The sequence below is a fragment of the Pseudonaja textilis genome, chromosome 1, assembly GCF_049901715.1.
Source record: "Pseudonaja textilis isolate UNSWEBS1 chromosome 1, rPseTex1.2, whole genome shotgun sequence".
NCBI lineage: Eukaryota > Metazoa > Chordata > Lepidosauria > Squamata > Elapidae > Pseudonaja > Pseudonaja textilis.
This window is the reverse complement of record NC_141990.1, coordinates 214,160,558-214,180,054: the sequence shown is the minus strand read 5'-3', so window position 1 is coordinate 214,180,054 and position 19,497 is coordinate 214,160,558. Positions and strand designations below refer to the sequence as shown.

At 46.7% G+C, this 19,497-nt stretch overlaps 2 protein-coding genes across 2 annotated transcripts in view; one reads left to right on the top strand and one right to left on the bottom strand.

Annotated features, from left to right (window-relative positions):
• Positions 1-19,497, bottom strand: part of SEMA5B (semaphorin 5B) — a 601,210-nt gene that overhangs the window by 29,009 nt on the left and 552,704 nt on the right. The gene's annotated exons all lie outside the window — the stretch shown is intronic.
• The window catches only part of SLC49A4 (solute carrier family 49 member 4), a 91,171-nt gene that overhangs the window by 13,874 nt on the left and 57,800 nt on the right, over positions 1-19,497 (top strand). The window contains exon 2 of the mRNA XM_026707863.2: positions 16,927-17,020. Coding sequence (XP_026563648.1) covers positions 16,927-17,020 — 94 coding nt within the window. The remainder of the gene's footprint in view (positions 1-16,926; positions 17,021-19,497) is intronic.

The window sequence follows — 19,497 nt, the reverse complement described above, 5'->3', positions numbered from 1 at the left end:
CCTGCGTAAACAGACCCAGGAAGCCTCTAAAGCCTCCCAGAGAGATGCCCTCAGGCGACACAGGGCACTTGAGAAGGAGATCGACAGGCGGTCCAGAGAGTTAGGCTCCGTGCCTCTGGCTCCTTCCGCCCTACTCCCTCAACTTCCACCCAACCCCCCTCCCTCCTCCCGGCACCCTCCTCTCACTCTCAGCCTAGACAGGCCCCTGAGGCCACATTTACTCCCACCGCTGCAGGTCTACGCCCAGAGGAGCCTCACCCACCTCCCGTGCTGGAAATCCCGGAGAATCTCAGGCAGTGGATGGAGTTGGCCATCCGACAAAGCATAACGCAAGAGCTCCAGCATATAGCCGGCCCGGCCCACGGCCCGCGACCTCTGAAGCGCAGGCACCTTCCGTTCGCTCATTCTCTGGATCCGAGGCCTCGCACGGGCAGGTAGCATCCCACGGGAATTTCCCCTGTCTTTGGAGGAGGAGATAGAAACTCAGGAGCTCGGGATCCTACCCAATTTGGGGAAGGCGAGGACCTAGACTTGGGGTCCATTTCTGGCAGTGAGCCCTTCTCGGGAGCAGACCCACTGGAGGGGACATGTCGGAGGACGAGGGCCTCACTCCGGACCAACCCGCCTTCGTGGGCTTGTTCAAGCCGCACCTGTTTAGGTCCATTCTATTTAAGGCCAAGAATACCTCCGGCCTGACCTCCCCCACTCCTTCCCAACCAGCGGCTTCGGGGGAACCCCTCGACTCCATCTTTTCCCAGCCCATGGTGGAGACCGATGTGGTCCCCGTCCCACCTATCTTCTCGGACATGGTCTCCAGGCAGCTAGCCTCCTCAGGACCTCCCCTCCCTCTGCCCAGGATAAACGCTCTTTAATCTTGACCCGCAGTTCACTCTTTTGCTAGATCCCCCTGTGGACGAGCCCATTGTAGGACTAGCTTCCCGGTCTACCCCTAGCGATGCTCTCGAGGCCCTCAAGCCCGAGGACAAACGAGCCGAGCTGGCCCTACGCCGCGCTCATCATTCCGATGCCTGGGCAGTCAGGGCATCCACTGCTGCTTCTTTCTTCATTAGGTCCTCGATTAAATGGCTCCAACAACTCAAACAACATGTCCCTGCGGCCAACCTCAGAGCCCAACAGGACATCGCCAAACTTATGGCCGCGGCTGAATTCTCGGCGGATGCCACCTTCAAGCCGCCAAGTTCTCCACCAAGGCCATTTCCTCCCAAGTCACTGCCCGCCGCTTGCTCTGGCTCCGCCACTGGCAAGCGGATGTCAAAAACAAGGCCAAGTTGGCCTCAGCCCCCATCTCTGGGGGAAACTTTTGGACCGGCCTCGATCCCTTTCTGGCCGAGACTCGGAACAAACGCACGATCCTCCCTCTCTTTTCGGAGGCCCGACCCCAGAGGCCCCTCCCCTCCCCTCGCCGAGGCTCCTTTCGTCCCTCCAGATTCTCCCAACCTCCCTACAGAACCCCTCCTCGCAGGTCCGGTCAGACTCGTCTGACAGGTCCAGACGAGGTTCCTTCAAGAGGCCTTTCCGGGATCCGGAAACCGACCTTTCCGCCGATCTCGCTAGGGCAAACCTTCCCATAGGCGGCCGCCTCAAGCATTTTGCTCACCAATGGGAGGCCATCACTACTGACGCATGGGTCAGAGATACGGTTCGCCCGGACTGGCACTCGAGTTCCACTCCTCCCCCGAATTCTTTATGTCTTCCCCCTTCCAGGAACCCTGCAAAACGGGCCCTCATGGAGGCCGCCATTCACCACCTCCTAGATATAAGGGCCATCCAGCCCGTTCCCTCCTCTGAACGGGGCGAGGCTTCTACTCCCACCTGTTTGTAGTGCCCAAGAGCTCGGGGGTTGGAGGGCGATCCTAGACCTTAAAAGACTAAATCGCCTACATTGCCCCCGCAAATTTAAGATGCACACTTTGCAGTCGATACTTATGGGAACCCGTCGGGGGACTGGCTATCCTCAATTGACCTCTCCGAGGCATACTTGCACATTGCTATTCGTCCCTCCCACCACAGGTTTCTACGTTTTGCCTATAATAGACAACATTTCCAGTACGTCGCGCTTCCCTTTGGTCTGTCCTCCGCTCCCAGGGTGTTCACGAAGGTTTTGGCGGCCCTTGCCGCCCACCTGCATTCCTTCCCCGTCCGACTTCACTGTTATCTGGACGATATCCTCATCCTCTCATCCTCTAGAGCTCTCGCCTTAAGAGATACCAAACTCACCCTTAATACCCTGCAAAACCATGGGTTCATCATCAACTGGAGGAAAAGTCACCTTTCCCCTCTACCCAACTTACTCACCTGGGGGCAGTGATTGACTCCAACCGGGAACTAGTTTTCCTGTCCCCAGACAGGTGGCTTAGCATCCAACAGTCAATTAAGGAGGTCAGGAGGGCAAGAACAGTTTCTCTCTTAGAACTGTCTAAGTTGCTGGGGAAGCTTATTTCATGCATATCTATCATTCCCTGGGCCCGTTTCCATTCCAGGTCTCTACAATGGTTCCTGCTGCCGTATCAACGTTCCGGAAGGAGCAACTCCCGACTTCGGGTCAGAGTTCCTCCGAGAGTTCTTACGTCCCTCCTTTGGTGGACCAGGCCGCCATAAACAAAGGTCATTACTTCAAAGAGCCCGACAGGCTATCCGTCACCACGGACGCGAGCCTACTCGGTTGGGGAGCTCACGTCCTCTCCATATCGTCACAGGGCAAATGGTCACCAACAGAGCAATTCTGCTCCATAAACTGGCTGGAGCTTCACGCTGTCCTCCTGGCGCTTCGCAGCTTCCTACCCCAGGTACGCGGTCGTCATATCCTGGTCCTCACGGACAACATCACCGCAAAGGCCCACATCAACAGGCAGGGGGCACTCAGTCAGCAAGCCTCATGAGAGAAGCCGAGCGCCTTTGCAGGTGGGCGGAATCAAACCTGGCCTCCATCAGGGCAGATCACATATCCGGGGTCCTAAACATTCAAGCGGACTGGCTCAGCAGAGCCACCCTAGACCAAGCGGAATGGCGCCTCCACCCTTCTCTGTTCAGGGAAGCAGCCTCCATCTTCGGGCCCCCTTGGTGGATCTCTTCGCTTCCCTCTGAACGCTCAACTTCCGAGGTTCATTTCAAGGTACCCCTCTCCCGGGCAGAGAACCACAATGCCCTCCGCTGCCCTTGGCCCCCAGGGCTCCTTTATGCCTTTCCCCCTATCCATCATCCCCAGGGTGATCCACAAGTTGATCCTGGAGCAGGCAGAGATCCTCCTAGTAGCTCCCTTTTGGCCCAGACGCCCTTGGTTTGCGGACCTCCGCAACCTCTCGGTGGCCCCTCCCTGGAGGATCCCCCCAGACAGGATCTCCCTGTCTCAGGGCCCCCTACTTCATCCCAAACCCCAATGGCTCCAGTTAGCCGTTTGGAGGTTGAGCGGAGCCGTCTAAGGGCTCAGGGAATTTCTAACCAGGCTATACACACCATCCTGGCAGCCAGACGATCCTCGACCAACCGCATATACAATGCCACATGGGCTGCTTTTCGTTCTTGGGCCCTCAGACGTCGAATTAATCCTCTTTCTCCTTCCATACCCCAAATCCTTGACTTCCTCCTGGTGGGTCTCGACAAGGGTCTTTCTACCAATACCCTAAGACGCCAGGTTGCTGCCCTCGCAACCGTTGTCCCCTCAGACACTGGGGGTTCCATCTCCCACCACCCCTTGTCAAGACCTTTCTTAGGGGAGCTGCCAACCTCCGCCCCCAACCATACACCGTTTCCCGACCTGGGACCTCAACAAGGTTCTGGTCGCCCTCACCAAGTCCCCTTTGAACCCATAAGGGAGATTCCCTACAGCTCCTCACCTTCAAGACCGTCTTTCTCGTGGCCATCACATCCGCCCGTCGGATCTCGGAGTTGGCGGCCCTCTCTATTAGACAGGATCTTTGTACTTTTCACTCTGACAGAGTCATCCTCCGTCCCGACCCCACCTTCCTCCCTAAAGTGAACTCGGCATTTCACAGAAATCAGGAGCTCATACTTCCTGATTTCTGCCCCAATCCTTCTCACGAGAAAGAGAGGCAGTGGCACTTCCTTGATGTAAGACGCGCCTTGAGGATGTATATCACACGCACCCAGCCCTTTCGCAAGTCAGAGGCCTTATTTGTGTCTTTCCATCCTGCTTCTCTCGGTCGCAAGGTGACGCCTCAACTGTGGGCCGCTGGATTAGGGCCGCTATCGCCAAATCCTACCAGGCTCAGTCACTTTCCGCTCCAGTGGGCATCACCGCCCACTCCACCAGAAGTGCGGCTACTTCTGCCGCATGGGCCACGCAAGCCTCGATACTTGACATCTGTAGGGCTGCCACCTGGACATCCCCTCTCCCTTCATCAAGCACTATAAGATTGATATATTTGCATCCGCTGAGGCTTCCTTTGGCAGGCGTGTCCTTCAGCGTGTTATCGAAGTTCCAGAGGAGGTTCCACCCCAGACGGGAACCCACCCGGAGGACTAGCCAAGCTTTGGTATGTCCCAATCTGGACGCCGTAGCAGCTCCATGGAAAAGGGGCGTTGGTTCTTACCTGATACGCTTTTCATGGGGCTGCGGAGAGCGCCCAGCCCCACCCATTAAGCCGTCTGGTGGGGAACCTCATCGTTCAGCCAAGCACATTAACGTTCTTTAGTTAGCATGAGTACAGGGCCTGCCTTCTCGTCTTCGCAAAACTGGGACGCCGGAGGACCACGTGATGGCAAGAGGCGTTCCTCAATTTCAAGCTCAGCCTGTAGGAGCCGAGACTGAAGCACCTCCCAATCTGGACGCTCTCCGCAGCCCCATGAAAAGAAGCGTATCAGGTAAGAACCAACGCCCCGTTTCATCCCATCTAAACCCTTTGTACACTGGGACAGAAGATACTGTAACTTATTGATGACATTGTACTCCAAATGAATATATGATCTCCCTCATTGATTTCATGTAGATGTTAAAAAATATGAGATTGAACTCCATAAGAAAATGGTTGTCTGGATAATCTCTCCATCCTTATCCCACCACATTCATTGGTTCACACACACTGGTTGGAACCACCCATTTAGGGACGAGCAGAACTTTGTAGAAAGGTATCCTAAATCCCTTGTACATAAATGCAGTCCAGAAGGATACCATGATTATTGTTCCCTTTCAAACAATCCTCAATTCCCACACAAACTGTTAAGTTTGGGAAAAGAGAGGCTGAACCAGAGCATGAGTGCAACAATACTTTATTATAACAATAAAGGACTGACCGTGCTTGCCAAGCCTGGAACTGGCTCGCAGCGATCAGCGACTGGTTGGACCCCGCAGCCTGCTTTTATAGCTGGCTGCTGGGGAGAACCAACCAATGAGTGAAGGGGAAGAACGCCCCCGTAAAGTGAATGGACCTGAGTGAGAACTCCTAGAGTTCCCAGGACATAACACCCCTTCCCCCCAGATGCGAACACGCATAGTCTTTGAGGTAGGCCGGAGGTTTATGTTGGCGCCCGGAGCGGCGCAGCTCTGGGATGTTGTCAGTCCGTTCAGGATCTGTCGGGGAAGGCAGAGCCGGTAAAGTGTCACCAACGTGCCCCTCGGTTCGGGCAGGCCCGGGACTCATGGGGTTGGTCACTGGGGACGTGCTCCCATTGACTGGATCGGACTGGTCAGCCGACTGGACGCCGCTGTCCGTGTTCGGGCTTTCTGGAATGTCTGCTGGTGTAAGTTGGTCGCTGGGAACGATGTTGATGTGGGGTTGATGCTGAGGCCTCCCTCCGTTTGGTAATTCTGGGTCCCTGCTAGCGAGGGTGCTGTGACGCCTACGCAGCTGGTCTAGGTGCCTTCTCCAGACAGGGCCGTCCTCCAGTCTGACTCGATACGACCTGGGTCCTGTGATGGCCACGATCTTGCCCGGGATCCACAGGGGGTCTCCAGCGAAGTTCCTCGCGAATACCGGCTCCTGTAAGATAAAATGTCTAATCCCCGATGTGGAAGCGAGGGGAGAGTCAGGGCAGTATTGTGGGTGAAGTCTGTCCAATACAGTCCTCAGGCGCCTGCCCATCAGGAGCTCAGCTGGGGACTTATTGGTGACTGAACATGGCGTTGAGTGCTGGCTCATCAGGAAACGCGAGAGTTTGTGGTGCCAGTCGTCCTTGCTGAACCTAGCCAGGGCTTCTTTAGTGGTCCTGACGGCTCTTTCAGCCAAACCGTTACTGGCAGGATGAAACGGGGCTGTGAAAATGTGGCGGATGCCCAGGTTGGCAGCAAAACGGCTGAACTCGGTTGATGCGAACTGTGGGCCATTGTCGGAGACAATGGAGTCAGGTAGCCCGTGTGTTACAAACAGGCGAGTTAGAACTTTGGTAATTGCTTGTGTGGTGGTCGTGGATAGCTGGGCTACGTCAATCCATTTAGAATAGGAATCCACGACTACTAGGAACATTTTCCCATGCAACGGGCCGGCCAGGTCGATGTGAATTCTGGACCACGGAGTGTTGGCGCTCTCCCATTTAGTAGGGGTGGCAATAGGAGGAGCTGGACGGGACTCCTGGCAAATGTTGCAGGAACTTACCCATCTGACGACGTCCTCGTCGAGGCCCGGCCACCATACGTAGCTGCGTGCTAATGCCTTCATTCTGACGATGCCAGGGTGTCCCTCGTGCAACGCCTCCAGAACTCGGGCACGCAGTGAGGTCGGGATGACCACTCGAGTGCCCCACAGTAGACAGCCCTGCAAACTGGATAATTCCTGCATGCGGGTCTTGAAGGGTGTGAATTTGTTTTCAACATTACCACCCGGCCACCCCCTCCTCACCCAGTCCAGCACCTGGGCGAGCGTTTTGTCTGCCTTGGTTTTAGCAGCAATGTCGAGGGCAGTGATGGGGAGGTCCAATTGGGTGACCTCAAAAATAGCGTGGACAGGAGCAGGGTCTTCAGCTGGAGCCGGCAAGGGACAGCGGCTGAGAGCGTCAGCGTGGGACAAAGTTTTACCTAGGCGGTGTATGAGTCTGTAGGAGTAGGCTGCTAGGAAGAGGGTCCATCTCGTCATTCTAGGAGAAAGGACTTGAGGGGTCTGTTTGTCCCCAGCTAGTAGACCCAGGAGGGGCTTGTGGTCCGTGACCAGCTCGAAAAAATGGCCGAAGAGAAATTCGTGAAATTTTTTCACTGCTGCAACAGCTGCTAGAGCTTCCTTATCGATCTGGCTGTAATTACGCTCTGTTGCAGAGAGCGTCCTGGAGAAAAAAGCAATGGGAGCCTCGGAGCCATTGGGAAGCCTGTGACTTAATACTGCCCCGATTCCAAAGGGGGATGCGTCTGCTGCCAGCACTAATGGAAGGTTGGGGTCGAACTGAATAAGTACCGCCTCTGATGTGAGTAGTGATTTGACGGCGTGAAAAGCAGAGTCTTCTTTGTGACCCCAGTGCCAAGGTGATTTTTTATCCAGTAGTCTCTGTAGGGGTTCTGCCACTGATGCTTTATGGGGCAAGAAGGACGCGTAAAAGTTCAATAGCCCCAAGAAGGCCTGTAGTTCAGTTTTGGAGGTTGGAGTGGGTGCCTCGTGAATTGCCTTAACCTTGGACTCCAGGGGGTGAATGCCTGAGGCGTCAATTTTATAACCCAGAAAGTCCACCTGTCTAGTGGCAATGGCGCATTTTTCTTTTTTCAATTTGAGGCCATGCTGTCTGAACCTCTCTAATACTGCTCGAACTCTCTGGAAGAGTTGGGGTCTGTCCCTGGCCAAGACTAAAATGTCATAGAAGTAGGGTACTACACCAGGGAGGCCCTGCAAAATCCGCTCCATGAGGGATTGAAAAATGCCTGGGGCAACGCTTACGCCAAATTGGAGACGCTTACATCGGAAAGCACCCCTGTGAGTGACAATGGTCTGGAGTTCCGCTGTTTGGTTGTCAACAGGGAACTGTTGGTACGCTTGAGACATGTCCAATTTGGCAAAAATGCTGCCAGGTTCAAAAGTGTGTAATAAATGCTGAATGACGGGCACTGGGTAAGCGCTAACTTGCAGAAACTTATTGATTGTGGTCTTGTAGTCCGAGCAAATTCTCAGGCTACCGTCTTTTTGAGGGGTGTGACAATGGGCGTCTCCCATTTGGCGAAATCTGTTGGCTCAATGACCCCTTGTTTTAATAGTTTATCCAATTCTGCATCTAGTTTTGGCCGAATAGCGAATGGGACCCTACGCGGTTTTAGCCTGATTGGGACCGCCTGGGGGTCGACTGAAAATGAGATAGGGGTACCGTTATAACACCCCAGCTCATCGCTGAATACATCTGAGTAATCAGCGAATAAGGAGTCAGTGTCAGAGGTTGAGACAGCATGGACTCCTGATAGCCCTAGGCCGAGATGGGGAAACCAATTGAGCCCCAATAATGTAGGGAGATTGCCGTTAACTACCACTAGAGGTAGGTGACCTTTAAAAGCTCTAAAATTGACAAGGAACTTGCCTCTGCCGATTACAGGAATGGTCTTCCCTGGTAGTCCTTCAGGCTAAACTGGCACTTCTGGAGCCGGCTAGTTGATAGGCTGGGCTGGAGCCTCTTGAGGGTGTTCCATGAGATAATTGAGAGCGCTGACCCTGTGTCAACCTCCATGCGGCACGGTTTACCTTCTAACAAAACGGAGAGAGAGATTTTACTAACAGTGTGGCAAGTGCGCTTGGCATGGTGGTGAGTGCGACAGTTCAATACTTGCCTCTGCGGTCCAGGGTGTGAGAACGGGGGGTGTCTTTGTGCTGAGTTTTGAGAGGCTTGGCAGACTCTCGCGATGTGTCCCCTTTTATGGCAGGTATTGCAGGTGGCTCCTTTGAATTTGCAGGTGGCCCTCAGGTGAGATCCACCACAGGCTAGGCACAGGGTGATGTGTTTGGGTGGCCTGATGTTCTCTTGTTTGGCTCCTACCTGCGGGTGCCTGGCGTTGGAGAGGTGGTGGACGTCGTTTTCATCACTAAGGGCTTCCTCTGCTACCACCTCCTCGGAGTGGACTGGAACTGTCGTTAGCTTGGAAGTCGGGCCATGAATTTCGGTGGCTGAGTGAGCTGCCAGCTCCGCTGCCAAGGCCTCCTCGACGGCCTGTGCGAGGTTAAGGTCTCTTTTAGCGAGAAGGCGCCTTTGAAGGTGGAGGTCCTTGACCCCGCAGACCAGTTGATCGAGGAGCATGTCCTCCAGGTAGGTTCCAAACCCACAATGCAGTGCTGCTGTTCTGAGGGCGGCCATGTACTGATTGATGGTCTCCTTGTCTGATTGTTTCCTCATACGGAAGGTGAATCGCCTGGCAATCTGTGAAGGCCTGGGAGAATAGTGGTTAGTGAGGATTTCAAGCAGTTCAGACCAAGGAACGTTTTCAACTCACGTGGAGCCACGAGGGCTGTGGCGGTATCAAGACAGTGGCTCCACAGTAGATCAGGAAATACGATTTTTCCGATGCTCCCCAGCATCAGCCAGCCCAATTGCATCGATATAATGGTTGAAGCGGTTCTTGTACGATTCCCACTTCTCCTCATCCGGCTTGAACGCTGGGAAGACTGGATTGGAATTCATGGTGAATGGAACCGGTAGAACAACCTGTGGACAAATCTCTCTGGGGCAGCAGCAAAGGTTCTAGTGCCTGTGGCAGGCAAGTGATTTCAGCTCTGGAGAGGCTTTTCGCAATCCTCTCTCTCTCTCTGGGCTAGCACACGGTTTGGCTGTCAGCCGTTGGCAGCGCTTGAATTCGTGCCTGTGTGGGCGCAGTGACTTGACTACAGCAAGCGCTGTACCTTTTAGGTTTGAAATTCAAATGACAGCCGTTTGAATTTCGCGCCTAAACCAAACGAGCGGCTGCGGCTCGCAGCGCTTCACTTTTCCTGTAGCTGGGCTAACAAGCGGCTACAGACGCTTCTAACTTTCGATTCTGACCGCTCTCTCTGGCTGCGGATCAGCGTTCGCTTCTTAGTGCTTGCTGACCACTTCTCTGTCAGCGGATCAGCGTCGCTCTTTTTGCTTGCTGACCGCTCTATCTGGCTGCGGATCAGCATTGTTTTTATCGCCGGCCGATCGCTCTCTCTGGCTGCGGATCGGCGGCTAGTGACTCAGCGGTTGCATGGTGCTTCTGGTAGCCATCCCACCTTCATCGCCAGTGTTAAGTTTGGGAAAAGAGAGGCTGAACCAGAGCATGAGTGCAACAATACTTTATTATAACAATAAAGGACTGACCGTGCTTGCCAAGCCTGGAACTGGCTCGCAGCGATCAGCGACTGGTTGGACCCCGCAGCCTGCTTTTATAGCTGGCTGCTGGGGAGAACCAACCAATGAGTGAAGGGGAAGAACGCCCCCGTAAAGTGAATGGACCTGAGTGAGAACTCCTAGAGTTCCCAGGACATAACACAAACCACTTGATGTCAAGAGCTTATTAACACTGATTCCTCGCCAGGTAACCAGGCAGTTAGCTCTCTGATTCCTAATTACAGCTACCGAAAGAAGGATTTGCTCCTTTTAATGAGATCGAATTGGATTAGAGTGGCTTAATATTGGAGAAGGAATACAAGACAGCAGCTCCAAGCAATAAATGGATTGGTGTTATCTGACAATTTTCCAATTCACCTAAGTCGGAGAGCAGAGAGCGGTTTCACTCCTGTGGTTACTGTGTGGGCATCAAATATCTGTCCTCGTTTATTCTTTGCAACATATTGTTCTCCTTAGAGCTGCTCAGAGCATCCAGTAGTGGGTGGTGCTTCAGTCTCTGCATTCATAGGCTGAGCTTAATTTTGAGGAAAGCTCCTCCTCCTCCACGTGTCTCCTCCACAGCGTTCCCCAGTTTTTGCTCAGCCTCGTTAGAGATAAGCAGTGCATAGACTAGCTCCTTGGCCGATTCAGGATTTGTTGTCTTCAATCGCAATTTCTTCTGATTTCAGGTTCGATTTGTTTTCTCTCTCAATTAGCCCTGCGCAAGTGGTCAGTTTGCTTGCTATTTACCCTAGGGAAGCGCTGTTTTGCACTCCCACGGGCAGCAAGGGGAGGCCTAGTAGTGCCTTCGCACTACCTCCCTTCCCCAATCCTTCCCCTGCCTTTCTTGTGTGCCGCTTTGCCTTCCTTTCGTAGTTTGTGGCTTATTTTTAGTTTGGATTGTTTCATTTCCATTTTTGCCCCAAGCCATCACAGGAAAGGGAAAGGCAATGGCACACACTGGATGTGAGACGTACTCTGCACATTTACATCAAACGCACAGAGTCCTTCCAAAAGTCAGAGGCCTTGTTTCTTTCCTTTCAACCGAAGACGCAGGGGCACAAGGTATCACCGTCCACCATAGGCCGTTGGATAAGGGCGGCAATAGCCAGGTCATACCAGTCGCAGGCCTTGCAGGTACCCAGAGGTATCACTGCTCATTCCACCAGGAGTGCGGCAACTTCGGCAGCCTGGGCCACCCAGGCACCAATAAATGAAATCTGCCAGGTGGCGACGTGGGCCTCCCCGTCACCTTTTATCAGGCACTACAAGATTGATGTGTTTGCCTCAGCTGAGGCTTCCTTTGGTAGAAGGGTTCTACAGAAGGTTTTTAGAGAACCCGAGGTGGCTACAGACCAGACGGTGCTCCTCCCATAGGAATATTTGGTATATCCCACTTCTGGATGCTCTGAGCAGCTCTAAGGAGAAGGGGCGTTGGTACTTACCTGATACGCCCGTACTCTTTGAGCTGCAAAGAGCATCCAGCCCCACCCAAATTTCACCGCCTGGTGGGGTCTTGTTTTGGCCAATGAACCATTAGTTAGGCTGAGAGCACGAATTTTTTTCCTCTCGCCTTCGCAAAACTGGGGAACGCTGTGGAGGAGACACGTGGAGGAGGAGGAGCGTTCCTCAAAATTAAGCTCAGCCTATGAATGCAGAGACTGAAGCACCACCCACTACTGGATGCTCTGAGCAGCTCAGAGAGAACGGGCGTATCAGGTAAGTACCAACACCCCTTCTTCCCCATGGTGTTTGGGGAAATAGCCAGCACTAATATTTGAACAGAATGTGATTGGTCTTTCTGTATGAAGTATATCTTGCCCAACTAAACTCAGCTTGTGGTACTCAGTCTTTTTTTTGATCCTGATGTCTATAGTTTATTCACCTTTATAAAGATTAGGATTAATTCTCCACTGTAATTTTCATTAGAAAATTAAATTAAGTTTTCTTCTTCATTTGGACAAGGCTGCCTATGCATGATAAAAATATTAAAAGTTCTTTAAATCCAAGATACTTGTTGTTGGTCTATTTACAAATTGTAAGATGATATAAAATCACACTTATAGCATTAGATTGCTTAGAATGTAGACAGTGGAAGAGTACACACTAAGCAGCAAGCAAACTAAAATGTTTAATCCTAGGTTTAGAAAAGAAAGCTTAAGAAAAGCTGATGTCCAGCCAGGCTTCTTAACCATTGATATGAGAATTGGTTGGAAGATAGTAGAAACCAGATTGCATTGTTGGAGAGCCTAGAAAGGAAGTTGAACTCTGATAAGAGGATGAATTGTTATCAGGACTCTGCTTCCTGGCAAATATATTACAGATCTTTTTATTTTTGTTGAAATCTTTGAAAATGCTTTTATAAAGATCTCTATTTCCCGAGCTGTGACTGGTTCTTTCTTCTGTTACTGTGATTAGAGTTACATTTTCAATAGGTTTTCATAAAGACTTATTTGTTGACTATGGTTTTTGCCAGAGCAATTGATCGTAACAGTTCATACTATTCCTTGGCTTTCAATTTTGATTTGTTCATATTCTCTAAATCTCTAGCATTATTTTTTTCTTTTCTTGAACAGCATTTGTCAACATTTATGGTATAGAGAAAATATGCAATATTTAAGGAGATATAATGCGTTAATTGAGGCATGACTTTGATGATATAGCGTGCAATACGAGGAAAAAAGGTTTTAGCATTAAAAATGTTGAAGAACTGATTATGCATTTTCAAATCAGAGTTAGTTTCTAGTGACACACAGATTACTGTAAGTATGGATAAACAAATATAGATGTCTGTTGTTCAGTTAAATACCGTAAGGGTCTTCATACAGATATCTTCCCAATAAGTACATCTGGAACTCAACAAAGTTAAAAGGCTTAGAAAGGTATTTTGTGTGGTTTGAAACTCAGTGTGCCTCTATTTAATTTTCTCTTAGCCTGAAGAAGTGTGAGAAAATAGAAAAAAAAATACTGCTTTCTGCTCCATTCTTATCCATTCTTATTTTGAGTTGTTGGAAATCCATCAACTATCCTCCCCAGGTGGGGAAAAATGTGTGGGAAAGAGGAATAGGAAGCTGATAATAGTCTTTGTAGATATTTTCTAACATATTTAACATGTTAAATCAATATTATATATTGTGAACTCAATTGTCTAGTAAAAATGCCTATAGAATTAGTTTTTAGTATTCTAGTGCATTACAGTGTGTCCAGGAGACACAACTCATGGTAAAGCTAAAGACACAAAAGCATTGATTTTCCAAGGTGGGAAAGCACAAGGATAAGGAGCAGATTAAGCTTCTACCTACTTCTGTTTGATCCACATCTCTCATAAAAATGTACAGGAAAATGCTGTGTTTGAAAATCTGTAGCAGTAAAAAAAAACAAGCCAATTTGCCTTCTTTTCCTTATAGAAGAATATGGGACTTTAGTAGTAGTCCTGGAAGCATAGTTGATACTACTGAAGTAATACTATTAAGTTAAACATGCATGCAAATAGGAAATTCCTGCAGGGTGCAGCACAGTCACATTTGACTACAAACGTGGAAACTCTATAGTGAATAGAGCTCAAGGAAGTTATTAACTCTGCAGGGATTATTAAGAAAGGGATTGAAAGGAAAACCACCAAGTTTATATGTACAGTAATACATTTATATAAATCTATAGAACATCAGCATTTAGAATACTAGTACAGTTCTGGTCACTGAATTTGAAAAATGATATACCTAGAAAGCCGTAGAAGAATGTAAGCAAAATGATCAAAACGTATAAACATTTCCTGATGACTTTCTTCTTTGATAAGTGGAGAAACGCAGAAAAGAATCAACAGTCCTTGATTTTGATACTAACCAATAAGAGAGGCTTAACTGAGGAAATGGAAGTAACAGAAACCGAGTATAAGAGAGAAAGTCAAAGCATGATAAATAGTATTTCATAGCAGTAGAAGCTATTGAAAAATGGAGGTGGATGGGAATTCCTAAATATAAAATTCTTAAAGTGCAAATGCAAACAACTACAGTAAGTTTAAAAATAAAGGATAGTAGAGAAAGCCAACCGTCTCACAAAAGGTCATTGATTACTACTGGAGATAGAGTTGGTACTGCTAGAACGAATACCGTTAGGTTTACCATACATGAAAATTGCCTGCAGGTCCAGCACAGCCAAATCTGATTACAAAAATAGAAAATCCTGAAAAATGAGGGAGTTAATAAAAAATACTGAAAGGAAAACCAGCTAGCAAAGTGAATGCCATTAGATAACAAAATAGTAAAAATATTAAATCAAGAAAAATACTAAAATTGCAGGAAAACTGATTTATTTATTTATTTTGCATCTTTCATTACTACAGCAGACATAAGATAGGTAACCCAAGCTGGGTTTGACTTTTGAGGGTGGGGAATGAGGGGGAGAAATAAAGCAGCTAAAGCAAATTGGTTTAACAATGCAGGTGGTCAGGATTCCGGCAGTTACTCCAATTAAATCACGAGTCTTGAGCCATACTCCCAAAACTTCGAAGGATTTACTGGAAGTCAACAGGTCGGCATGACCTGGGCTTAGCTGACTCTGAGACAAGTAATTCACTATCACCCTTGACCCTGCTTCCTCCCCCCCCCCCCCAACTGACAGGCCACTAATAAAACATTTTCTATACATGTTTTATAGTTGTTAGCAGAGTATTCTAGGAGATAGTGACCTATCACCAGGTCCTGATGCCAGCCATTCTAAAATTCTTACATATCAAATGGGCATTTAAGGCAAAACAAAATAATGACCTTCAAATCAGAATGGGTGCCAGAGGACTGGAAAGCAAACAATATGATGCTAATTTTAGAAAGGGATTTAGGGAGATGCATAAGAATACCAGACTGGTCAGCTTCAGAGTAATTAACTGTGATGGGAAGTCATAGAAATTGGATGGGTGGGTAGATGAAGTTTGTTCCAGGCAAATTGGTAGACATGGTAATCAAACTAAGCACATAGAGGAACATGAATGTCGAGGCATGTGCATAGAGGTGACTTAATCCTCACTATATACTGGGGTTTTCTAAAAGCCTTTGATATAATTCCTCATTAAAATCTATTTAGTTGTTGTGTGATAAGATTTTTTTAATGGACTAACTATTGAAAAAATAGAGTAGAAATAAACAGGAATTTTCCTGAATGGAGGAAAGTAAGAAATATAGTCCTTAAAGGATTTGAGTTGGGACCAGTACTTTTCAATTTTTATATATGATCTTGACTTAGAGATAAGCAATTAGTTGGGCAGATTTGCATATGTTTCCAATTTATTCCAAGTGGTAAGCCATAAATGATTGCAAAGAGCTCTTAGAAGTTGATGAATAAAACTGATCAGGTAAATAATGAATGTAGTTAGCTGGACTAAGTGTAAACAGATGCACATTAAGTCAACATCCACCTTCACACTACAAGTTCACGTGTATAATTGTTGATATTTGTACCAAGAAATTAGTAAGAAAAATATCTTGGTTAGTTCAGTGACAATATGAGTTCAGTATGCAGGATTTGGGAAAACACAAATTCCACACCAGAGTTCATTAAAATGAGGATGGAAAATAAACATAATCAGATATGTCCACATCTGTAATAGTCTGTGTAATTCTGGTTGCTAACTATAAAAAAAGTAGCTGGAGTTGGGAAAAATGATGAGGACAAGAACATGATTTGAACACCTTCCCTATGAGAAAATGATAGAACTTTGAGGACCATTTAAGCATAGAAAAAAGGTGGAAAAGATATAAATCATAGTTTAGATCAGAGAAAATAGAAACAAATTCCTTTTCAGAACATAAGGACCAGGGATCTCCCAATAACATTTATTGGGAAGAAATATAAAACAGATAAAAGCAATATGTCTTTATATGAACACATAATTAACTAGTAAAATTCATTACCACAACATGCAGTGATGATCATTGACCTGAATGCATTTCAAAGAGCATTTATCTAATCCACAAGAATATAGAAAGAAAGGTTATTGAGGGCTGTTATTGTGCTTAATACCACGAAGTAAGGGGCAGCATTCCTTCAGCTACCAATATCAGGAAAACAATGGCTGGTGGTTGAAGAGGAGTATGCCTTCATGTTTGGCTTTTATGGTTTCCAGAGGTATCTGGCTGACCATTGTGAGAAACCAAGTGCTGATTTAAAATGGATGTTGGCTTGATTCAGCAGGGCTATCCTTATGTTCTTAAGGAATGTAATGTGGATTTACATTCCAATAGTTCCTCCATGTATCTTAGAGTTCCTGCTGCATGCATATCTTACCAATATTATGTGTGCAGAATGTAATTCAGCTGTAGAATTCAGTAATACAAGCTTGTGTCATGATCAGCAGTCTTCACTGCTTTAAAAGGAAAGTAGACAAATATATATAGAGGATGAAGCTCAATGTGGCTATAAACCATGTCTATAATACCTTCAGAACTGAAAACAATATGCTTCTAACCACTAGTTGCTGGAGATAACAATAGTATAAGACTATTTGCCTCATGCCTTCTTGCTTGGCAACAGTGTGTAATAAGGTCAAGCACTATTTTGGCCTTAATTATGATGAAACACTGTTTTTATTATCTTAATCATTGGGATTTTATTAACAGTGTTGTACTTGATTAATTTGAACTTTCCAGTTCCTGAATTGATCTTTGCCAAGGTTGCCATGTTTTGCTAAAGCAGTGTCTACTTTTTCCCCCACTGCAGGCCTCCGGAAAACTGTGCTGCTAACATCCTTTCTCATGGTAGTCGGTGCTGGCCTGAGATGTATACCTGTATCCAACCAAGAAACAAGGAAATGGTAAGAAAACTAATAATTTATTTTATCAGTAGGAAACTACAGTAGGGAATATATGATAAAGATCCCAAATTATTAAGTGCCAGAATGATTGTTTTAAATAGAGAAAAAAGTTAATAAAATATAATAATATAATATATAATAATATAAGTGTTAGTCATTGTATGTAGTCACACCAAAAATTCAGTTTCTATCCCTAATATATTGAAAGGACATAAATTTATCCCAATCAATCTAATCCAAATAACTATATAGAACGAAAAATGATACATGTATATTTGCAAATTGTGATTGATACAGCAGTGATGTCCTGTGTGTTGGTTTCACCTCTGACAGTTTACACTGAAAAGAGGATCTCCTTAATGTATAGGAGAGCCGTAGTGGCTTAGTGCTTAGAATGCAGTATTGTAGACTAACTCACTACTCACTGTCAGTAGCAGTGCACAAAATCTGGTTCTCCACATGTAGTTTACCTATGAGAACGTTAAAAAATTGTTTGAAGTGTGAAATTTATCACTCCCTTTAATAAAATAAGTACCTGTATAATACTATATCTTTATGACCTAGTTATTAATTTTAAGTTTCTTTAGCTATGCTTACTTCATTTGTTTTTAAAGTGCTTAGATTTTTGATACTCCAGTGATCTTCAGAATATTAATAAATTTAGCACAGTATTCAGGGCACTGGCTTACTTTTCTTCATTAAAAAAATCAGTAAAGTATTTGTTATAAAAACTGTAGACATATCTCATTTCTGTGCAGAATAGGAGGAGGTGGGGCTGATTGGTGGCATGCACAACACATAACATTGACACACTTTGGTTAATACATCATTGAAAAGAGCAGTTTTGTGATTGAATTTGTAGATGGATCCATTAAACAAAGATCCTTCACTGATTGGCCAAAAATTAAACTGACTGGTATATCTTTTGAAAGCCTTAAGAGTTGCTGACTCTCAAGAGGACAGAATTAAGCACTGTATCTTTGATGCACGATTTACAAAACACAACAGTAAAAACAATGAAGATGCAGGAAGAATATAGAATCCAAAAGAAACTGTGGAGAAAACCAAAAATCATCAAATAACTAAAATGCCCCATCAAGGATCTGCCAACAATTCTAGCTCATAGCCAGGGGATACAGCCAGATATCAAGGACTCATTTAAATGGGCCAAGGTAGAGACTATGTGAATCTCGGGTGGTGTTCCAGCAATGCCATGAGAGAGAAAGCCCACTTCTTGGAGTCCCACCATTGTTTAATTGATGAGACCTGGAGGATACCTGGAGGTCTGTAAGGGGCGTGCATAAGCGCACAATCGTGCCTACTGTCCCTGTCCTGTTGTCCCTGCTTATTTGTACCTATTTCCTGTATTCATACTCATGTTTATTCTTATATCTATTACCTTGTAAGCGATTGACAAATCAAATCAAATCAAATAAATAAATAAAAATACCGACATTTTCAGACAGTATGGTTGGGCAGGAACTATAGAAGATAGGTGCTCCCTCAAATAACCAAGCCCTATGTCTGGAAAAGAGCAACGTAACCAGCAACTTGAATTTTATTAGAAGCCCACCAATAAACAGTGCAGTTCAGGAAGCAGAGGTAATTCATGGGCATGCTGTGACCTGCCCATAAATATGCTATCCGCAAAAGAGACATAGATAAGAGAAGAGAAACTAGGGAGGGGCCATAAATATTGAGACATAAACATCAGTGAAGTAGAATTCTGCATGAACAAGCAGTCATATTTGTCTACTACAAGCATTTAACTTTAGAAACATTTGTTAGCTTCAAAAAGTTATGCCATTAGCATACTGGGAGTATTGATTTTAAAATGTCTTATGTTTTATTTTAATAAGAAGGAAAACTTCATAATTAGACCTCTGAAAATCTATAAATGTATGTGGCATGGAGTACAGATGCTGAAAAATAGATTATAGCATTGGTTAGCACATTGAACTAGCTAAGAGAAAAATGCCCTTTTAAAGATTTAATAATCATTTTAAGCATTTTGCTGTCGATTGCAGCTGTAGCGGCCAAATTAGAAGAGTCCTACCCAGTGGTGGGATTGAATATTTTTAACTACCGGTTCTGTGGGCTTTGGGGGGGCATAGCAGGGGAAGGATACAGTAAAATCTCTAGTCAGAGGTGGTATTTGCTGGTTCTCTGAACTACTCAAAATTTCTGCTACCGGTTCTCCAGAACTGGTCAGAATCTGCTGAATACCACCTCTGGTCCTGCCATAACCTTTTAAGTAATCTTTATCTATTAGTGGACTGGTTCTGTTTCACTAATCTTAGCAGCCCAGGATAAAATGGCAGCAGAGGGAAGCAACCAGTGACTGGAGGGAACAGCTAGCAAAGCACCTATTAGCCAACTGGAATGGAGGCATTGCCTGGAAGAAATGAAGCCCTGCAGCCAGATGGCCCAGTGTCATTTGTGCCCGGAGAGATTAGAAAACACTACTTTTGATTATG